Source organism: Lactuca serriola, chromosome 3 (assembly GCF_051521515.1).
Source record: "Lactuca serriola cultivar US96UC23 chromosome 3, Lser_US96UC23_V15, whole genome shotgun sequence".
Lineage (NCBI taxonomy): Eukaryota > Viridiplantae > Streptophyta > Magnoliopsida > Asterales > Asteraceae > Lactuca > Lactuca serriola.
In genome coordinates, this window is record NC_136410.1 from 33,150,415 (window position 1) to 33,170,774 (window position 20,360).

Below are 20,360 nucleotides of genomic sequence, written 5' to 3' on the forward strand. Positions count from 1 at the left end.
TTGTCATAAAGTTTATCCCAAAGCCCATAAACAGTTTTTTGATCCATGACCTCCCTCGGTACTTCATCTATTAAGCTCAACATAATGGTACTATGTACCTTCGTCAGAATGTCCACCTTCTTTTCAACTGCCATGTCTTTAGGCAGTGTCGCCTCTCCTCCCATTGTTGTTGCACATCCTTGAACTATAAGAGCCTTCATCTTTACCTTCAAAAATGTGAATTCATTTGAACCATTGAATTTCTCCAAATCAAACTTGTGAGTAGACATTTTCAATCACAGGAATACAAACCACAACTCTGATACCACTTGTTAGGAAGTAAAGCGGATAACTAACAAAACTATACAAGAAACAATATTTACGTGGTTCGGTCAAGGTGACCTACATCCATAGGCACGAGGGGAGTATTCTTTATTTCATAGCTCTCAAACATAGGTTACAAGTACAATTTTTATAAAGATTCGCCTAACACTCTAGAATTCAAGATACAAAATGATCTAGCATGCATCTTTATTTATACTTGAGGGATTAGAGCTAAAACCCTAGTGAGCCAAGCTCATTTTCCCATAGGCCCATGAAAGGTTTCAACCAATCACAATCTGCCATGCATCATCTTCTGGAACATTCTTCCATGTCATACAATCCATGAGTATCAGCAGCGCACATGATGGACCACCTTGAACATAATAGATCATCAGGATGCACAAGTGGTGTCATGAACACTAATGACCCAACATCCATCATGGTGGCACAACATGGTGTATTCTTTAGTATGATCATCTTCTAGGGAAACGTGGATCAACATGACACAATAAAGGAATTGAGATGGCGCATCATGTACCAAGATGGTGCAACATCTCATGAGGATGACGCAACTTCTCCTTAAGATGGAACAACTTCTCCTCCTTGGCGCAATTCCACTCCTTGATGGTGCAACATCAATCTCTTGGCGCAACTTCACTCCATCATGGTGCAACATCCATTCCTTTAGCACAACTCCTTTCCTATTGGTTCAACAACTTCATGAATGGCGCACGATATGATCCCAGGGCACAACATCCTCTATGCTTGGAGCAACATGTTGCTCCACGTTGCTCCAAGTTAATCCAAACCACTCCAAGTTGCTCAAAGTTACTGCAAGTTGCTCCAAGCCACTCTAAGTTGCTCCAAACCACCTTTTGGAAGATCCATTCCTCTGTTAATCGATTTGTTTCTTTGTCTGATGATCCATTCCTTTCTCAGAAGACCCGTTCCTTTGTCACATGCTTTGTGAACCCTAAGTGCTCAATTGTGATCTAAGTGCTCCAAATGCTCCATGAGCATGATCCAAATGCTTATGTAACATTTAACAGTTTTTATGAACATCAAAAAACAAGTTTAATGATAATAGAGTACAAAAAAAGTGACCAAATATGAACAAAACCGATAGTTCGTTACCCTTTAAATTCATGTTCCCTATTTCCATGAATGAAAAAGATTTCAAAAAATAAAAACATTCCCATATTCATTAAACATAAAAAAATTATTTACCAGTTATTCTTTAACTTAACTTTTTCACCAAATCATTAGAAGTATAACAAAGTATTTTTTTCGTAGTAAAAATTATTGGCAACCTTCTTAACATCATTAGATGTTAAGGTTCAAAAATTCCATAAAATAACTAATAAAACTTGACTTGATGAGACAGTTCGCTTATAGAATTTCAAATGCAATTGCTACCAAACAACTATTGTTAGTGTTAGGTGCATAAACTGCACCTTTTTACATAATTATTTCATGTTTTTATAGAATTACATGACATTTTAGTTTAGTTTTACATGTATTTTGCACCTACGAGACAATTCGAGTATCAATCTACTTTTCATGGTTTTTGTGCATGTTTTAGGGTGATTTGAAGATTGGAACATGCTTAGGATGTTCGAGGGAATCTCTCGATAAAGTTTTGCAACTTTGGAAGTCGAATTGAAGAAATTGCAGAATTAGAAAAATCACATTTCTCAGCTTATTATGCGACCCACACTTTGGAGTTTCTCAGCGCATCAGGATCATTACACGGCCATGTAATGTAAGGCATATTATTACACGGGTCGTGTAACGTGGTCTCGTAGTTTTTTATGTTTGCAACTTCTAATTAAAAGAGATTTCTAGTCATTTTTCAAAGAATTTTCGAATCTAGACTTCAAGAGGGAGATTTTAGGAGAAAGTATCAATCATTAGCACTTTGGGAACACTTTGTCTTTGATTTTGTAAGTTTATTTTAAGATTAAACTAGTTGAATTTATGTTCTAAGTTAGTCATGTGTGTCTAACTTTTCTTATCATTTCCGGTTTTAGATTCATATGTACTTGTTTAGATTGTAATTCACACTAGATTCTATGTTTCTATCTAGTAATCTTTAATTGGTCTTCATTAAATGTTTGATTTGTACTCATTTTCACTTTATCAATGGAATTAGGGTTCTTATCATCCTAGTTATTCAAATTGTGAAATTTGTATTGTTTTGTGATTTGAAGTTGATAACAAACACTTAATTGGTTTCAAATAGATCAAAACCGGTGTAATCAAAGATGAGATGCTTTTACATTCCCGAGCATATAAGGAGTATTGAGCATTGTTGGTGATTGCTGTAAGATCTGTAATGTCATCTAATGATTTAATCCAAAAGCTTATTTGTATTGAACCAATTAGATGAGTTTTGCTTAAAGATCATATTTTGAGTAAAATACTTTTGTCAACTTAGAGATATAAGCATTTTAATATCTTGATCACCAACCTAGATTTAACATGAAGTGATGTCATATTACATCTTACAACATAATACTTGAATAGTATTTGGAATCATAAATGTATTTTAAATTAAGAATTTTAGTCTTTAAGTTGTCTATTTATGATTTTTAATTTGAAATTAACAACCCCCCCCCCCCCCCCTTTTTAACAATTAGTAATGTATTGTGCGAAAACATGGTGAAACATTAAGTGTCGTATCTCTATTGTCTGACCCTGCTTATTATATATTATCTAGTAGTATATTGTAGCAGTAATTTGTATTTATTTGTTATTATTTATCCCTTTATTTGCTGGTTTGACACCCAAACAATCAGCTAGAAATGGTTAATAACTAAGGCAAATTCCAAGAAAGTCACTATATTACATAAAATTTCGATTTTGACACCGAGTTTTTTTACTCAATTATGTCATTATATTTAAATTTTTGTTGCAATATCAACCAAATGACCGGTTCTTCCTGTTCTCCCAGTGATCACTTTTCTCAAATTGAAATAAAGTCATTGTATTTCCACAAATTTCGATTTGGCATTGAGTTTTTTTTCCATTTATGTCATTATATTTACATTTTGGTTGCAATATCAACCAAATGACCGATTCGATGAAAACCCTATAATTGAAATTCAATCCTTCCATATAAGATATGATGTGGCTTCCACATCATAATACCGACATGTCATTTATTTGGTAACTTGCTAGAGTGATGGTAATCGATCACTCGGAGCAACATTAATAATATTTGAACATAGTAAAGGAAGAACAAGTTTAACAACATTGATGTTGGTATACCCTCGTGACATGAACTCTAGAAGAATGCCAATAATCCTTGGGCGAGTCACATAAGTTGGTCTCTTCTTTCCATATATGTGGGACACAAATTGATCAAACATGAGTTAAGTGAAATCCAAATGTTTATTTTTGAACATAGCATACAAGATCTCGAGTTCAATTTAACTGGTCAATACTTCCAATTTTATGCCCTAGGCATTTACCAATGACACTAGTGAGAAACTTCCAGCTAGGGAGAAGACATTGTCTAAGAACAAAAGTAGAAGCATCTCGGGTTCCTTGAAGGGAAAGATCATACCCTAACCCGACAAGCACAAAATTGCTCTTCTTTTCAGATGGGCAAGTAGAAAATGCAACATAATTAGGAAGACATTGTATTGCAAGGTTTGGGGAAGAGAGCTCGTCTTTAACGATGATACTAAACAATCTATTTTTGAAATGTGTCATGCACCTTTCTCCTAGCGAACTCCTGATTTAAGCCCATAAAGTTTGACTTGAGACCTCCTGTATGGGTGCCCGGTGAGTCGTGAGTCGTGAGTCACCAACTATACTATAGTTATGACTTATGATAGAAATGGAACCAAAAAAAGTGATGCCACGAGTAATAATTATTTTCCCTAGCTACTTTTAAGTATAGTTCTTGTTTCAAATAAAAAATTATTTGAAATTATATGTATCTTAATTCTTGAACATTAAAAGTAAATATCATAATGTAAATGTATAAGGATCAAGCTCTCTCTCGCCCAAACATTGCAAGAGTTGAAGGGAAAAATCATACCATCAATCTAGCAAGTTGCAAAACTGATCCGTTCTTGTTAATGAGGTTGTTGAAACTAATCGCATACATCGTCTTCTAAATTATGTCGTGTTTTTTTCTTCTTCATCTGAAAAGAAATGTAATTTTGTGCTTGCTAGGTTAGGGTATGATCTTTCCCTTCAAGGAACTCGAGATTGCTCTACTTTTGTTCTCAATCAATGTCTTCCCCTGGCTGCAACAAAAGACTTACTTATGTGACTCACCCAAGGATGATTGGCATTCTTTTGGAGTTCATGCCACCTGGGTATACCAACATCAATGTTGTTGAACTCGTTGTTCCTCTACTATCTTTAAAGATTATTAATGTTGCTCCAAGTGACTGATTGCCATCAGTCTAACAAGTTATCAAATAAATGGCATAACAATATTATGACGTGGAAGCAACATTGGATCTTATGTGACAAAATTGAGTTTCAAATATAGGGATTGCATTGAACCAGTCATTTGGTTAATATTACAATAAAATTGTAAATATAATGACATATTTGAGAACAAAAAAAAAAAGAAATCGGCGTCAAAATCAAAATTTTGTGGTAAGATAGTGACTTTATTGTAATTTGGAAAAAATGGTTACCGGAAGAACCGGTCATTTTGTTGATATTGCAACAAAATTGTAAATATAATGATATAATTGATAAAGAAAAGAATCGGTGTCAAAATCGAAATTTTACAATAATATAATGATTTTCTTGGAATTTACCCTAATAACTATTAGTTGCCTAGAGTTGAGAACACTACAAAAATATATATAGACATGTGGAACTAAGGCCTCAAAATAAACCTATCCAACAAAAATGCAAATATTGTTGATGAACACTAAGTATTAACTGAAATTAAAACCTCACAAAAAAATTGAAACACCACACAAATGTTTATAAAATAGGTAATTGGTTGCTATAATGATAAATTCTATAAAGTATATTGCTATTATAAAATAATCAAAGTACAACACATTTTTTCTGTATAACATTAAAATTTAAAAAAAAAAATACTAATAAAATGAAAGAAAATGAAATATGTTGCTAAACACTTGCAACGTGCGTTAAATAGATGAATATTCAAAAACCAATAAGAGAACGAGGAAAAGGTTGGATTTGTTTGTAGGCCGCTTCGAAGACATAAACCGGTGCGACGTCCACAATGGAGAGAAAGCGGAAAAGCCAAACCCGACCCGACGTAAAGATCGGGACCCATCCATAATCCACGTACAATGTGCTTCGGAACACAATCATAATCACTTTCCATGGTTTTGGCGATTTTCTTCAATCACTAACCAATTTTTTCGTTCTTTCGTTTGAATTATCAGATTCAATCTCACTTTTTGATCTCAAACAACAAACATAAGAACTTGTATAAATCAATACACGTTCGTAATCTTTAATTTGGTGATGATTATCGTATTATTTTGATCGGAATTGTGCGATAAGATGGCATCGGAACAATTAATGCCTGAGGGGGGAAGCGGGTCTCGTTACTCGCAAATGCAATCGGAGCAATCGGCGATGTCGTCGTTCTTCTCGCTTCAGAACCCGCCTGAGGCAAGTCGAATTTTCGATGAGCTGCCAAATGCTACAATCGTTCAAGTATCTCGTAATGAGGCTGGTGATATTAGCCCCATGCTCCTGACTTACACTATTGACTTCGAATACAAACAGGTCTTGTTTTATGTAATATATCTTCATGAATCATGATGGTAACAATTGTTTTTCTTTTGCGTTCTTTCATAAAGCTATTTTTTAAAGCCCCGACAATGCATCTTATTAGTCAATTATGATTTACGACATTAAAGCGCGCAAACAGAGACGTGTTCTTAATGAAAATTCGTCCTTAAAAATTCCAATTTTGCTATGTGGACCCTTCTAATTTGAGATTCACAGTTTTCTGATTATGAGTGGCATTGTTGTAGGACACGTCCTCTGATGTTTCAAAATAAAGCTAAATCAAGTGATTAGGTTTTCTAACAACATTCTGTCGTTCGTTTACTGTTATGATAAATTACTTTCGTATAACATATTGAAATTCATCACTCACTTCCGTTTTTACTGATTTACTCTATGTGTTTACCATGGGATTGCAGTTTAAGTGGCAACTAGTGAAGAAGGCTTCACATGTATTTTATTTACACTTTGCATTGAAGAAACGTGCCATCATTGAAGAAATCCATGAAAAACAAGAGCAGGTGAGTTTATCTTCTTATTTAGTATAAAATAAAGTTGTGGCAAAGTGGGGTTTACAGTGGTCTTCCTCTTGAAGGTCAGAGAATGGCTTCAAAATCTAGGAATCATGGATCACCATGCAGTTGTGCATGGTGATGATGAAGAACCCGATGATGATGTCACACCAGTAACCAATGATGAGAGTGTCAGAAACAGGTGATTGCTGAATATCTTGAATCTTTTCAGGATTGGTGGATGTGTTAAATGTTGATTCATCCTTTCTTGCTATAATGATTATAGTTCTTACAGGTGGTTTTTTGTTCAGAGATGTTCCATCAAGAGCAGCATTGCCAATCATTCGCCCAGCACTTGGAAGACAACATTCCATGTCAGACCAAGCAAAGCAATCAATGCAGGGGTATTTAAATCATTTTCTTGGGAACCTGGACATTGCAAATTCCAGAGAGGTAATTAATTAATGCTTTTCTTCATCTCTACTCATATATAATAAAGTAAGTTCTTGAATCTTGATTGACATGAACAATCTTTAATGCAGGTTTGCAGGTTTATGGAGGCTTCTAAGTTATCGTTTTGTCCAGAATATGGCTCAAAACATAAAGAAGAATATGTACTTGTGAGACATTTACCGAAATTTCCAAGTAATGATGACAGTAGAATGTGTTCTGCTTGTCATTTGTTCAGTTGCTGTAATGACAACTGGCAGCAGGTTTGGGCTGTTCTTAAACCGGGTTTTTTGGCCCTGTTAAAAGATCCGTTTGACAAGGAGCCATTAGATATTATTGTCTTTGATGTTCTACCTTCATCAAATGCAAATGGAGAAAATGGAGTGTCATTAGCACTTGAAATCAATGAACATAACCCCTTACGCCATGCATTTGAGGCAAGTCTAATGAACTGTTTGAATCTGAGTAAATTACTATTTTACCCTTCTGTTCCTTTCACCTCATGCTTTCTTTTGCACCTCACACAACACTTAAAAGAAAACATGTATACTTATCCTTCTTGATCTTGAAAACGACATTAGGTGTCAAGTGGGAATCGAAGAATAAGATTAAGAAGTAAAAATAAAGCTAAAGTAAAATCATGGGTTACTGCCATTAATGATGCTGGACTCCGGCCACCTGAGGGCTGGTGTCATCCTCACCGGTTTGGCTCTTTTGCTCCACCTCGCGGTCTGACTGATGATGATAGTCAAGCTCAGTGGTTTGTTGATGGTTGTGCAGCTTTTGATGCAATTGCTTTAGCAATTGAAGAGGCAAAATCAGAGGTTCTTTTCTTGTAATGTTATCTTAATTCAAATTCATTTCTAGTCTCTTTTTTATTAACACCTTTTAATATGATTATTGTCTTCATGCAGATATTTATGTGCGGATGGTGGCTGTGTCCAGATTTGTATTTGAGGCGTCCTTTTCATGCAAATGCATCCTCTCGCCTTGATGCTTTACTGGAGGCAAGAGCCAAGCAAGGTGTTCAGGTAGACTTAATTGTTCTTTTGAACCGAATTATTAGATTCATTAAAGAGTTTATGGAACTTTACAGTTTAAAACTTTTAAATGCAGATTTATATTCTCATGTACAAAGAGCTTGCTCTTGCGCTCAAAATTAATAGCTTTTTTAGTAAGAAAAAGCTGGCAGCTCTTCATGAGAATATCAGAGTTTTACGTTACCCTGACCATTTCTCTAGTGGTGTGTATCTATGGTAAGTGGTCTACATTGCAATTTGTATAAGTTTAATATTTTTGTTTTTCTTATTGTTTTTGAAAACTAATTCGTTTACTTATGGTAAAACGTAGGTCCCATCATGAGAAATTGGTCATTGTTGATTATGAGGTATGCTTTATTGGTGGACTAGATCTTTGCTTTGGTCGTTATGACTCATATGAGCACAAAGTGGGTGATCACCCTCCTACGATATGGCCTGGAAAGGACTACTATAACCCAAGGTAATTCTTTTTTTACTATCATACATGAATAAGAATATGAATAGCGGAATAGGTATCTTCCATTAAGGGGCTGCTTCTTTTTGACTTAATAGGCTTAATGTTTTAAGCACTTAATCTGGATAGTATACATGACTGTTTCTTTTTGACTTAATCGGGACAAAATGACATAATGGGTTATGCCAAAAAAAAGTATGGCTTAATGTATTAAGACACTAACCCTTCAACTATATTCCCTTCTCTTTTCCTCTCAACTCATCTCGCGATAAAATTGATGAATACTTTTTGTATTGATGTATATTATGGAATTTATTTTCTGGAATGCAATAGTAAAATGGTCATTTGGTTTCATTCAGACGGTTTATTCGGTCTAGAAAAGAAACATACCTTATGTATACATCACTTTATCAAGATAGCCACTTTATCCATACAGTGCTTAAGGGAGAAAAAGAAACAACCCCTAAATCCTGTTAATGGAAGTCACTTGGGTATGTTCCCATAGAAAGTTCCCTTTAAGAAATTGATCCCAATTTTTACAGGGAATCTGAGCCTAATTCTTGGGAAGATACTATGAAGGATGAACTGAATCGTGAAAAATATCCTCGTATGCCATGGCATGATGTCCACTGTGCCTTGTGGGGACCACCATGTCGTGATATTGCTCGCCACTTTGTTCAGCGTTGGAATTATGCTAAGGTTTTTACTTTTTTTTTTCTCAAAGGTAAAACCTTTATGGCCAAAATGTTTTCTTGTGGTCTGATTTGGGTATATAATTCTTTCAGAGAAATAAAGCTCCCAATGAGCAAACAATTCCACTACTTATGCCTCAACAACACATGGTTATCCCACATTACATGGGTTCTGGTAGAGAACAAGAAGATGGAAATACTGGACTCATGAATGCAACCCAACCAATCAACAGACAGGATTCATTTTCCTCTCTTGCTGCCTTTCAAGACATCCCATTGCTAATCCCACAAGAAGCTGATGGAGTTGATTCTGCTAGTGGAAATTTAAGACAAAGTGGATTGGGTAAATCAAATAATAATTTTCATGGCCAGCCTCAGCCAAGCAGGCCTCCAAGGGCTCCTTTTTCTTTTAGAAAATCCAAAATTGCACCTTTGTTTATGGATATGCCAATGAGAGGGTTTGTAGATGAACAAGGGAGGTCTTCTGTTACAGTTGTGCACCCTCCCATGAAGTCTCATGATAGAGAATGGTGGGAGAGTCAGGAGAGAGGTAATCTTGTTGTTTCTGCAGATGAAAGTGGGCAGGTTGGTCCTCGTGTTACGTGTCGCTGTCAGGTGACTTTCTTTTCTTTTTTTGACTCAATGGGCTTAATGGGTTAATCAGTTAATCTAGACAACTATGCATATTTGTCTCTTTTTTACTTAATCTGGACATAATGGCTTAATGGGTTAAGCCGAAAAACAAGGCTAAATGTATCACGACACTAACCTTTTACCTATTTTCTCTTCTTTTTTCCTCCCGACTCCTCTCATGTGAAAAATGATGACATTTGCTTTTGTGAATGTAAGGGTAAGATGGTCATTTAGTGTCATTCATACGGTTTATTCAATCCAAAAATGAAACAGGCCAAATGTATACAACACTTTATCCATGCAAACACACATCATTATCCATTCAACCACTTTACCCATACAGAAGTTAATGAGATATCGGATTTATTACAGGTTATAAGGAGTGTGAGTCTTTGGTCGGCTGGCACAAGTCAAGTTGAAGGGAGCATTCACAATGCTTACTGTTCCCTTATTGAGAAAGCAGAACACTTGGTCTACATCGAGGTATGTTATAAACTCACCCATATGGGAATTTTCTTAGATCTTTTTAGTGGACGAATTTTGTAAAATGGATTTAATAAATAACATGCTTTGAAGGGTATACCTTAAAGATACCAAAGGGTAAATGTTCGTCAGTAAAGGGGTAACGTAACCCTAGTACCCTTTTGACAATTAAAAAAAAAAACATAGTTTTTCTTTGTGATATTTGTCTATGGTATGCGATGTTTCTTTCTTAACTACGTTACATAGAGCTCAAATGGTCTAAACTCTCTCCATGGATACACTAACTTTTACTATTAAAATACTTGCCATCATTAAAAGTGTGGTGTAACTTATATCTGATTCAATTTGTGCCCAGAACCAATTTTTCATCTCAGGTCTATCTGGAGATGAGATCATACGAAATCGTGTGTTGGATGCCTTGTACAAGCGCATTTTGCGGGCATATCAAGAAAGGCAGTGTTTTAGGGCCATCATTGTTATACCACTATTACCTGGATTCCAGGTGCTTATAATCTTCTTGGACATTTATCAACACACATATTCATAACTCTCTGTTTGTTTGTTTTGGTTCATCTAAATTAAGTTTTACAGGGTGGACTAGATGATGGTGGCGCAGCATCTGTAAGGGCTATTATGCATTGGCAGTATCGAACAATATCAAGAGGACCCAATTCCATATTGCATAATCTCTCTGATCGACTTGGTCCCATTGTTGATGACTACATATCTTTTTATGGTCTGAGGGCTTATGGTAGACTTTCTAATGATGGTCTTGTTGCCTCCAGTCCGGTATTTTTCTTAAATTACTTCACTTTTTAATCTTTATACCATTGACATTATTAGTCTTGTCTTCTAAATTTGAACATAGAATTCAAAAGGGGTTGAAGTTTGACCTGGTCAACTATCATTTTGAGGATTTAGTGTGGTCTTATGTGGATTGTCTATTTACATTTTATCTCCTAATCAATGTAGGTATATGTACATAGCAAGATCATGATAGTAGATGATACTGCAGCCTTGGTTGGGTCAGCTAATATCAATGACAGGAGTTTACTTGGATTACGTGACTCCGAGGTAATTTATGCATCATTTCTTTCCCACAATCATCTTTAACTTTTTTATGCCATTATTTATGATGGTTATGGATTTTAAATACAGAGAAAACTCCAAAAAAAAAAAAAAAAAAAAAAAAAAAAAAAACTTTCACCATTTTATTGATTTAAGCACTTAACTATTTTTCGTAGTTATTAAACCTTTATACTTTTTTCTAACGTTTAAAAAACCTTATTCCCTGGTTTTGGAAAAGGCCAAAATGCAGAACAGCAAGTTATTTCACCATTGAACTATTTGTTTTTTATGATTATTAGTGGAGTGAATTACATTCTTGGTTCTTGACTGTAGCTAATTGTTAAAATTTTGGACCCAAAAGGTTTTCTCTTGCAATTATCATCCTTATCTGAGGTTTTTGTAACGTTTTTAGTCCATGTTCCAAGTAAAATGAGTATTTTTGGTCTGTAAATATAGCTGATTTTTGCAAATTTGGTCCAAAAATAATCATTTTACTTGGAACATTGACCAAAAACGTTACAAAAACCTCAAATAAGGACAAAAACTGCAAGAGAACTTTTTGGGACCAAAATTGTAATATACTGCTATTATTTTATAGTAGTTCAGTGCCCATGTCAATAAGATGGTAAAAAGTACCTTGTGCTTTTCAATATTTTTTTTCCTTGATATTACTATTACCTCAAAACCAGGTAACCAGGAATTTTCTTTATAATTGGTCAAAAAAGTATAATGGATCACTACAGAAAAAATAATTGAGTAGGTGCATCAATGGAATGGTAAAAGTTTTGCATATGTTCATATGATGCATCTTTTTCATCATTCCACCTTTTCTTTATAAAGAAAATCATTGGCCTACTTCATGTCCAACCTACAAAATACACCTTTTGTTTTGAAGTAACATTAATTAGATATATTTATCCAGATTGGAGTACTTATTGAAGATAAAGAAGTGGTTGGATCGTATATGGGAGGCAACCCATGGAAGGCTGGGAAATTTGCATTGAGTCTTCGTCTTTCACTATGGTCTGAGCACCTTGGTCTTCATGGTAGTGAGGTTGGTTGGTTGTTAAATCAATTTTACCTCTTTGGTCCCTCACTTTCCTCCACTTTTTACTTTTTATTTCCACCTCTATGAACAACTTTTTATGCTTATATCCATCTTTCTAGATCCACAAAATAGCTGACCCTGTAATTGATTCTACCTACAAAGACATATGGATGGCAACTGCTAAGGTAAACATCATTTCAAGACTTTATAGAGTTAGGCCATGTTTCTTTTCATTATCTCCGGATTAAGTCAAAATTAAGCAGTCATCATTAGCTGTCCAGATTAAGTGCTTAAACCATTAAGTCATTTGAAAACAATATTACCAATTGTTTTCCTTCAGTCTTCTTCTAGGAATAATTCTTCTCTAATTTCATGTTTTACTCTTTTTTATATTAACAGGAAAATACCATGATCTACCAAGATGTCTTCTCTTGCATTCCTAATAATCTCATACATTCCAGGTACAATCAATTCAATTTTATTTTATCTGTTTTATCCTATTTTTTTCCCATTAAATCGGGGAAAATTTATAGACAATTAAGACTTAAAGGTTTATGAAGTCGTTTTTTTAATATAAAGTAAAAAAGAAACATGCATATATTATTGGGTAAATTACACGAATGGTCCCTAACTTGTTTTTTTAACTCGGAAGGTCCCTACTGTTTGTTTTTGTAACACGCTTAGTCTTGATTAAGTAAAGTAGAAACAGTATCCAAGATTGTATTGATTGAGAAGCTTTGTAAAATGTAAACTAATGCACAGAGCATCTTTGAGGCAACGTATGGGTGAATTGAAAGGAAAAATAGGGCATACTACCATCGACATAGGAATAGCTCCAAAGAAGTTGGAACCATATCAAGATGGAAATGCTAAAGGAAGTGACCCCATGGATAGATTAGAGGGTGTAAGAGGGCATCTTGTTTCTTTTCCTTCAGATTTTATGTGCAAAGAAGATCTAAGACCCGTGTTTAAAGAAAGCGAGTATTATGCATCGCCTCAAGTTTTCCATTAAATTTATTTCATGCCATTTCAGGCATGCGGGTAAATAGATACCATTCTTTTTTGTTTCCGGTTTTTTGGGACAAAATAACATTCTTATTTTTGGATTTGTTGTATAGATTCCATTCTTTAATGTATGCATGCCTCCAATTATTTGATCATATATGATCTTTGATTTGAAACTGTGATCAATGGTGTTATCTTTATATGTAACTGAGATGTTATATTAACTTTTGGATTGCTTTTAACCAACTTCTAGTGAAAAATGACAAAGAAAGTTGTGATGTTGAAAGGGAAGAAAATGAAACTTTCTTTAAGTTATTGTGAATCATGTGCATTTTGGTGAAGAAAATTTGGAACTGTGATTGATATCAAACTCATTACAATTACTAATCACATAGACTACATATGAGTCAACGTTTTTTTTGCCTTTACTTCATGTCCTTAGTCTCATTTAAACTTGGAAAGGATCATCATGAACATAAAAATTGGTTATTCTTGCTACATATAGTATTTCTTTTAATAAATGTTATGCTTTATTAACAAAAAAGGAGCATGTGTTGAACAACCTCATAGGACATGTTTTGAAAAAGCATTACACTTTTCAAAAATAGAATATTTTGCTCAAAAGACACTAAAAGTCCAACAGTTTTAGAACACGTAAATCCCATAGATGATTATGGAGAATGATGATAGATGAAAAGCAAAGATATTTAGAAGGCTACATTTATTTATGTATGGTTTCACTTTTTGACTTATATTTTAATAATTCGTTGACACGCCCTCATATAACTAAAATTAAAAACCTTGAAACGTTTAAGTTGGAATTGTGGGACCTTTATTCTGAAAAATGATTTTTAAATTCATTAAATAATTTAAACTTCACTCATGTTTTCAACTTTTTTATAGCTTGCAAACAGATCAATGAATATGATTTTTAAATTCATTAAATAATCTTAATAATCTTGATTCCGATCCTATTTAGGAGAATAAAAAAGAAACAAAAAGATAACTAGTATCAAAATAAACCCGCCTCATAAATGTGAAGGATAAACATAAACAATACGTCTCATTAAGTTCTCTAAGCTTGGCTCCCTATGACAAGTAGTAACATTTCAAAAATGAAAAAGCAAAAGTAAAAAAACTCAAACCTCAGTTGAGGTTGAGGCAGTAACAAATGAGACAACAACAGTAATATCATCAAGTTTACCACCATGATAACGAAATCCCGCTTCCTGAGCTGCAGTAGAAAATGGTGACTGTCGTTTCCTGTCTAAAGCCTTAACACGTGCCAAATCCGCTATATTTTTAGCCATTGCTTCAGGACTTAGCCTTGACCTAACCCCTTGAACCACAAGAGCCGTTACTTCATTGTTATATAAATTATCAAACAACCCATCCGTTCCCGCAACAATTACATCACCCACTGCCACTGGAATCTTGAATACCTGTTTGTTTGTTTGTTCATCACAAAACAAAATACCATTTTTTAGGGTTTTGGATTTTGGTTCAAATCCTCCATCCAACTATTTCCAAATGGTGAGGTGAACTTACTTGACCAGAACTTGGCTGATCCCCTTCATTGCCATTCGCAAGCTGAAAAGTAAAATTGAAGTCATGCTGTTGTACAGGGGTGTGAAAGATTGTGCATCCATCTCTGATCACAACAAATCCACTATCCCCTAGATTAATCGCATGAAGACCCTGCAATAAGATTTTATTTCCCCATTTTATCATATTTCCTCAAACATCATTAAAATGAAACATGTTACAAACCTCATCTCTGAGGGCTATGATGCATGCTGTAGAGGAACCCTGTGCTTTTGTCGCTGAATGAGCTTTAGTCAACACTCTAGCAGGGTCAATGGCTTCCTTGGGTTCATCCTGTATTGCTCTCACAGAATTAGACATGAGAGAACGTGAATATAATCCAGCGTTTATTCCAACATCTGCCCACCCTCCAACTCCATCTGCTACACCAATTACTTGCTCTTCAACACAAATGAAATGAGCATCTTCTCCACCAGTTGCTTCTTTATCAGGATGTGGCAGGTATGAAGATCCAGATAATAGTTTCAGAGTTCTAACATGCATGCCCTTCCTAGATACCAAAAAATATAAATACTATAAATATGTTTTATCAAGATATTCAGAAATATATATAAGATTAAGTGAAGTACATAGTACATAGTACATACCCATTGGCTTCAATAGCAAGACTTGTGATTGTTTCATCGTGTGACGATTCTTTCAGTACCTCATCTGAAACTCCACCATCTGAATAACATGTTGAAGAGGAAGTGTTGCATCTTCTTTGCAATCGTCCACCAGGTGTATGAATGTTGCTTGTTATGTGAGTAACGCCATATATAAAATACCCATGAGCTCCATGGCTTTTGCTTGGTTCTCTATTTTTCATACCCATGCTAGCTGTATGAAAGCTCCGGGTATTTCTTTCAAAAAGGTGACCAGAAGGTTGGGCAAAATTTGACACATTGCCACAACTTGAAATGATATTATCCACAATGAGATCCCCTGAAGCAGTTACAGAACCAGAGGTAGCCATGGTTTTTGGAAAATATGGGTTTTTAGTGTACCCAAAAACCTGACTACTGTTAAATCTGGATACAGAGATACAAGAATGCAACTTGATAACACCTGCAACTTGAAAATCTTTCCTCAAATTCCCAAACTTTTGATCTGAGTTTGGGATGAGGGCTTTTCCTGGTTTTAAAGACGAACAAATACTTGGTTGGACCTGGTTTTTACTATGCAATCTAATGCCTTTTCGAAGCCCAAAACCAAGAGGAATATTCAACTTAGAAAGAGAACCTGTTGGCATAATTCTACTCGCTGAAACAGAACCAGTTGCTATATCCGTTGTGGGATGAAATCATCATATACAGCTAAAAGCATTTAGAAGTCCCTGATTTTGATGTACTCTGTATTCTGTCCCCCGAGTGCAAATTCCTGCAGATTTTACAATTCACATATGAGAACCCTCCAAAGGCAAAAGAAAACTATTCAATTTGGTGACTTTTGCCGACATTTACATTCTGACTGAAATCAGAACTTTTAATCTTGTGTTGGATACTTCCAGGGTCGAGGAAATGAGTTTGAAAAAGAGAAAGGTTATCTTTTGACTTTAAAATTGAACCAATAAGAAAAGAAAAGAATGTCGTGTTCAATTAACAACAAAGTTCTTCTGATTTTGGAAAATACTACTAGATTCTACATCATGAATCGAAGTGCAGCACTTTGGTTTTCCCCTACCAGATTAGATATGAAGAAACATAAGCACATTTAACAAGTAATACATTAAATGTAAGAGCATTACGGCAACATAAAAGCTATAAAATTAGGCGACAGATTAGCATCTACCTGTTCACAGGTAATGTATGGATAGAGATGGAGAGACAATGAGAACCTTATCCAATGAAAATGGAAACTTGAAAGGCGTAGACCAAACAAAAATCGAACAAATCCAAGTGAAAAAAAGAAAAAAAAGAAACCCTAATAAAAAGAGGGGAATATCCGCTATTATATCGTCTTCTATATGAAACTTCTGTTTCCTTGGTTTGTTCATCTACTTACCCATTCTCTAGGAATCAAGTAGATCCGGGTAAAACTCGCCAACGCCCCAGACCGGTTCAAATAGGACTTACTCACCCGGTCCACGTTCATGTTTAGGTCCAGATTTTTTTTATTTTCCAACTAAAAGCCCGGCCTGCATCTAGGACAGTCGACGGGCCAAGGCTGGACTTCCATAAAAACCGGCTTTGAGGTGGCCTGGTCTGGTTTTTTTAGATTGATTTTTTTCCTATTTTTTTCATTTTTTTTTCAGATAATAACGAGACAAATGATCATTTACCTATATGAACAACCATCAACCATGTAGCGGCTAGTTTTAAGGCTACATAGGATATCTTCCAAGAGTGTTAAAGATCAGAATCTTATATATATATATATATATATATATATATATATATATATATATATATATATATATATATATATATATATATATATGAATGTTTTCCGTTTTGCGAGATTGTTATCGTAAGATTAAATCGGATCATAAGATCCTACCAAAAATATTTTAAAACATAAAAAATAAATATTCATCAATCAGTTAACCATTCAGTTAACAATAAATATATCATTTAATGATAAACAATTTAAAATAGATATTCTACGTAGTTAGTCCAATAATAACATTAGATTTTTTTTTGAAAAAAAAATATTAACGAGCCTATGATCTTACGATCGATCATACGATCCTATAGAAAAACGATCCACATAAGATCAGAATCGATTTACCTAAGTGGGATCATAGGTTCGTACGATCCTACGATCATGATCGTGATTTTAACAACCTTATCTTCGGCAAACCAGTTGGTGGGCAGAAACTAAAAGTTATAATTTTTATTTGTGTATATGTGTTTTGGCAAAAGTCATAGCGAAAACGAATATAAAGAAGTCATTCAAAAAACTTAATTGTTTTGTGTTGGTTCGAGGTTTTTGTTCACATTCTAAGACAAGTAACAATATTAAAGGTTTTAATGTATACATTTTGTTATATATTACGAGAGTAACTTAATAGTTTTGGTTATGTTTCATAGATTAAAAACGGTCTCGCAGTAACTATCGATGAGAGAAATGTGAGTGTATGAAATGAATTTCACAACTGGTTTTTATCGACATTTTGATTGATATTAAGTAGACACTCTTAGGGAAACCTCCAGAAAAATCTCTACATTTTGGTCTAGTTTATGAGAAAGTCCCAAAATTTATTTTGTTAACAAAAAAGTCTTGATTACCAGATAAAAAAAAATTAATAAACCTTTTTTTGCCGGTAACTATAATTTACCCGGTTACCTTCAGAAGAGTCATATTATTTTGGCCATGTTTATGAAAAAGTCCTGATTTTTTTTACTTCAACTTTTTTATGATTTCACTAAAAATGTAGAAATTTCTAGGTTCAAGTTATGAATAGGAATAAACGTTATTAAGCTCCATAAAACTAAGGATTAAAGTCATCTATAACAAATTATTTGCCACAAAACAATGACGTTAGCGTCATTTTGAACTCACCATCGTCCATATATGTAATATCTATTTCTAGGTATTGCTCTCGAGACCCATCCTTTCTAACTTTGAGAGTTTTTATGGCTGCCATGATGTGGTGATGAAGCTCACCACGACGTGGTAGCACTCCATAAAGGAACGCGCATTTTCAATCACCACAACGTGACGGCGACCGAATAAGAAACCTAATTTCGGGTCTTGTGCCATATTCAAACAACATTATGGTTAGGGTATGCTCTCAACTCCAGCCTCCATCCATTTGAGAGAAATCATAGAGAGAGGGGGAGAGAGAGTGGATGTGTGTGTGTGTGTGTATTTATGTGTGTTCTTGGAAAAAAAAAGTGTGTGTTCTTGGCCTTTCAAGGTTCTTTGAAGAAGGAAAGGGTGATTCAAGCTTGTGATGCGACTTGTTGCTGTTGAGGGCTGCTTTTACTTCAATCCTTATGTTCCAGGAGGTATGTTAGGTTCATTTTATGCACCCATTTTGCACTTTCTTTTCATTTCATTGCAATGCATTTAGGCTTAAGCTTATACATTTTATATGTTTTATGGGATATTCCATGATATTATTTCACTCACACACTTTTGTGATATTTCATGGACTCTTGGAGGTGGGATCTCGCTTAGGGAGGTGACTAGAAGATGCGGAAAAGATTTCACGACTTTTGGAGCATCAGGGAGGAGGATATGGAAAATTTGAGGAATGCAGCCATCTAGGGACTTCACTGCAGTGTAAATTATAACCATGAGTTTACACAGGCCATGTAATCGAGCACATTTCAGCAACGCACTTTGAAGGCTCAAGCATTTTGAGTAGTCTACTTATTGCATTTCCACGGGCCGTGTAAGCGTCATCGTAAATTTACACGGGCCGTGTAAACATGGATGTGGGTTTAGTGACAATTTTTCATCTTTCCTAAAAAGAGGCAACTGATTTCATATTTCGATCTATCGACTTTTGGAGCAGAGAAAATGATTTTCTAAAGATTTTTGGAGTTAATTAACACCTGGGAACATTTGATTTCATTTTGTAAGTACTTTAATTCCATTTTCTAGATTTGTGATCTTGTTCTAGTCATGTGTGACTAGAACCTTAGTTTCTCCAACTTCATGTCTTGACTGTTTAGTTGTTTTTTCAATCATGTGATTTGATGTTTGCTTCCAATTTCTATCTGGTGAATTTAACTTTGTTTCAATTGAGTGTTTGATTCTAATTGTGATTCTTATTGGCCATTTAAATTAGGGTTAGATCATTCAAGTTATCTAATTGCAAAATCCGTAATTTTTTTTGTAAATTGGACTAAGTAACAAGTACTAAACTGATTTCCATTGAATAAATTTAGCGTAAATCTTATTCACGTACTCTTATGCTCCGAGCTAATGAGGAGTATTGGTTGTTGTAGGGAACATTCACATAAATCTTATAGCAACCTTTTGATTTCTATCTAAGAGCCTGTTTAGACTTAAATTAGAAGGTTAGGTTATTTTAAAAGAGCTTGTTTTGGATTTGACAACTTGGTGAATGGTAAGTGTTAGAGCTTGTTAACACTTTCAAGTACCAACTTAGATACAATTGATTAGACATCATATCATCCTTGGAATCGTATGGCTAAATTGTCTTCCATAGAGTTGGAGTCCTCACATATCCTGAATTTGTTTCATTTAATGGATCATTTACTTATTTCTTTGTTCTCTTGTTTAAATCATTGCATATAAACCCCTATTTCCGTGGCCATTTTTGTACCTTACGCAAAAAGGTATAAGCATTTGTTCTGTGTCTCTGTTGATCAACTCTGCTTACCTTGTATTACATTTTTAGGTGCAAAGTAGCAGTGTTTTTGGAGT

The 20,360-nt window shown here is 34.7% G+C and overlaps 2 protein-coding genes across 6 annotated transcripts; one reads left to right on the forward strand and one right to left on the reverse strand.

Annotated features, from left to right (window-relative positions):
• The first annotated feature begins 5,622 nt into the window (after positions 1-5,622).
• On the forward strand, positions 5,623-13,678 carry LOC145091825 (phospholipase D zeta 1-like). Of its 2 annotated transcripts, XM_079029637.1 has the most exons (19): positions 5,623-6,045; positions 6,468-6,569; positions 6,644-6,762; positions 6,872-7,013; positions 7,103-7,447; positions 7,592-7,834; positions 7,925-8,041; positions 8,127-8,266; positions 8,361-8,510; positions 9,047-9,203; positions 9,290-9,811; positions 10,202-10,312; positions 10,668-10,814; positions 10,904-11,101; positions 11,285-11,386; positions 12,303-12,434; positions 12,548-12,613; positions 12,828-12,889; positions 13,191-13,678. In XM_079029637.1, exons 1-19 carry the CDS (start codon positions 5,818-5,820, stop codon positions 13,438-13,440), a joined length of 3,333 nt encoding a protein of 1,110 aa, XP_078885763.1. In that variant the 5' UTR covers positions 5,623-5,817; the 3' UTR covers positions 13,441-13,678. The 2 variants fall into 2 exon arrangements, with proteins under 2 accessions (XP_078885763.1, XP_078885764.1); XM_079029638.1 differs by lacking the exon at positions 5,623-6,045 and having other exon boundaries at positions 6,856-7,013; positions 13,191-13,676.
• Positions 13,679-14,440: 762 nt separating this feature from the next.
• LOC145091826 (putative protein phosphatase 2C 80) lies at positions 14,441-17,018 on the reverse strand. 4 transcript variants are annotated; one of them, XM_079029639.1, is made up of 5 exons: positions 16,809-17,018; positions 15,626-16,397; positions 15,204-15,528; positions 14,982-15,131; positions 14,441-14,875 (listed from the first exon to the last, which is right to left on the reverse strand). In XM_079029639.1, the coding sequence occupies exons 2-5, from the start codon at positions 16,267-16,269 to the stop codon at positions 14,573-14,575; spliced, it is 1,422 nt and encodes a 473-aa protein (XP_078885765.1). In that variant the 5' UTR covers positions 16,270-16,397; positions 16,809-17,018; the 3' UTR covers positions 14,441-14,572. The 4 variants fall into 4 exon arrangements, with proteins under 4 accessions (XP_078885765.1, XP_078885767.1, XP_078885768.1 ...); XM_079029641.1 differs by having other exon boundaries at positions 16,765-16,986; XM_079029642.1 differs by lacking the exon at positions 16,809-17,018 and adding an exon at positions 16,701-16,723.
• Positions 17,019-20,360: the final 3,342 nt, after the last annotated feature.

Bases quoted from the DNA above. Each gene is read 5' to 3' on its own strand.
- LOC145091825 (XM_079029637.1), top strand. From the start codon at position 5,818: ATGGCATCGGAACAATTAATGCCTGAGGGGGGAAGCGGGTCTCGTTAC. The intron at 7,835-7,924 runs GTTCTTTTCTTG...GTCTTCATGCAG, and splicing joins TTGAAGAGGCAAAATCAGAG to ATATTTATGTGCGGATGGTG. The intron at 8,042-8,126 runs GTAGACTTAATT...TTTTAAATGCAG, and splicing joins GAGCCAAGCAAGGTGTTCAG to ATTTATATTCTCATGTACAA.
- LOC145091826 (XM_079029639.1), bottom strand. From the start codon at position 16,269: ATGCCAACAGGTTCTCTTTCTAAGTTGAATATTCCTCTTGGTTTTGGG. The intron at 15,529-15,625 runs GTATGTACTATG...TTTGGTATCTAG, and splicing joins CTTGCTATTGAAGCCAATGG to GAAGGGCATGCATGTTAGAA. The intron at 15,132-15,203 runs GTTTGTAACATG...ATCTTATTGCAG, and splicing joins TCATAGCCCTCAGAGATGAG to GGTCTTCATGCGATTAATCT.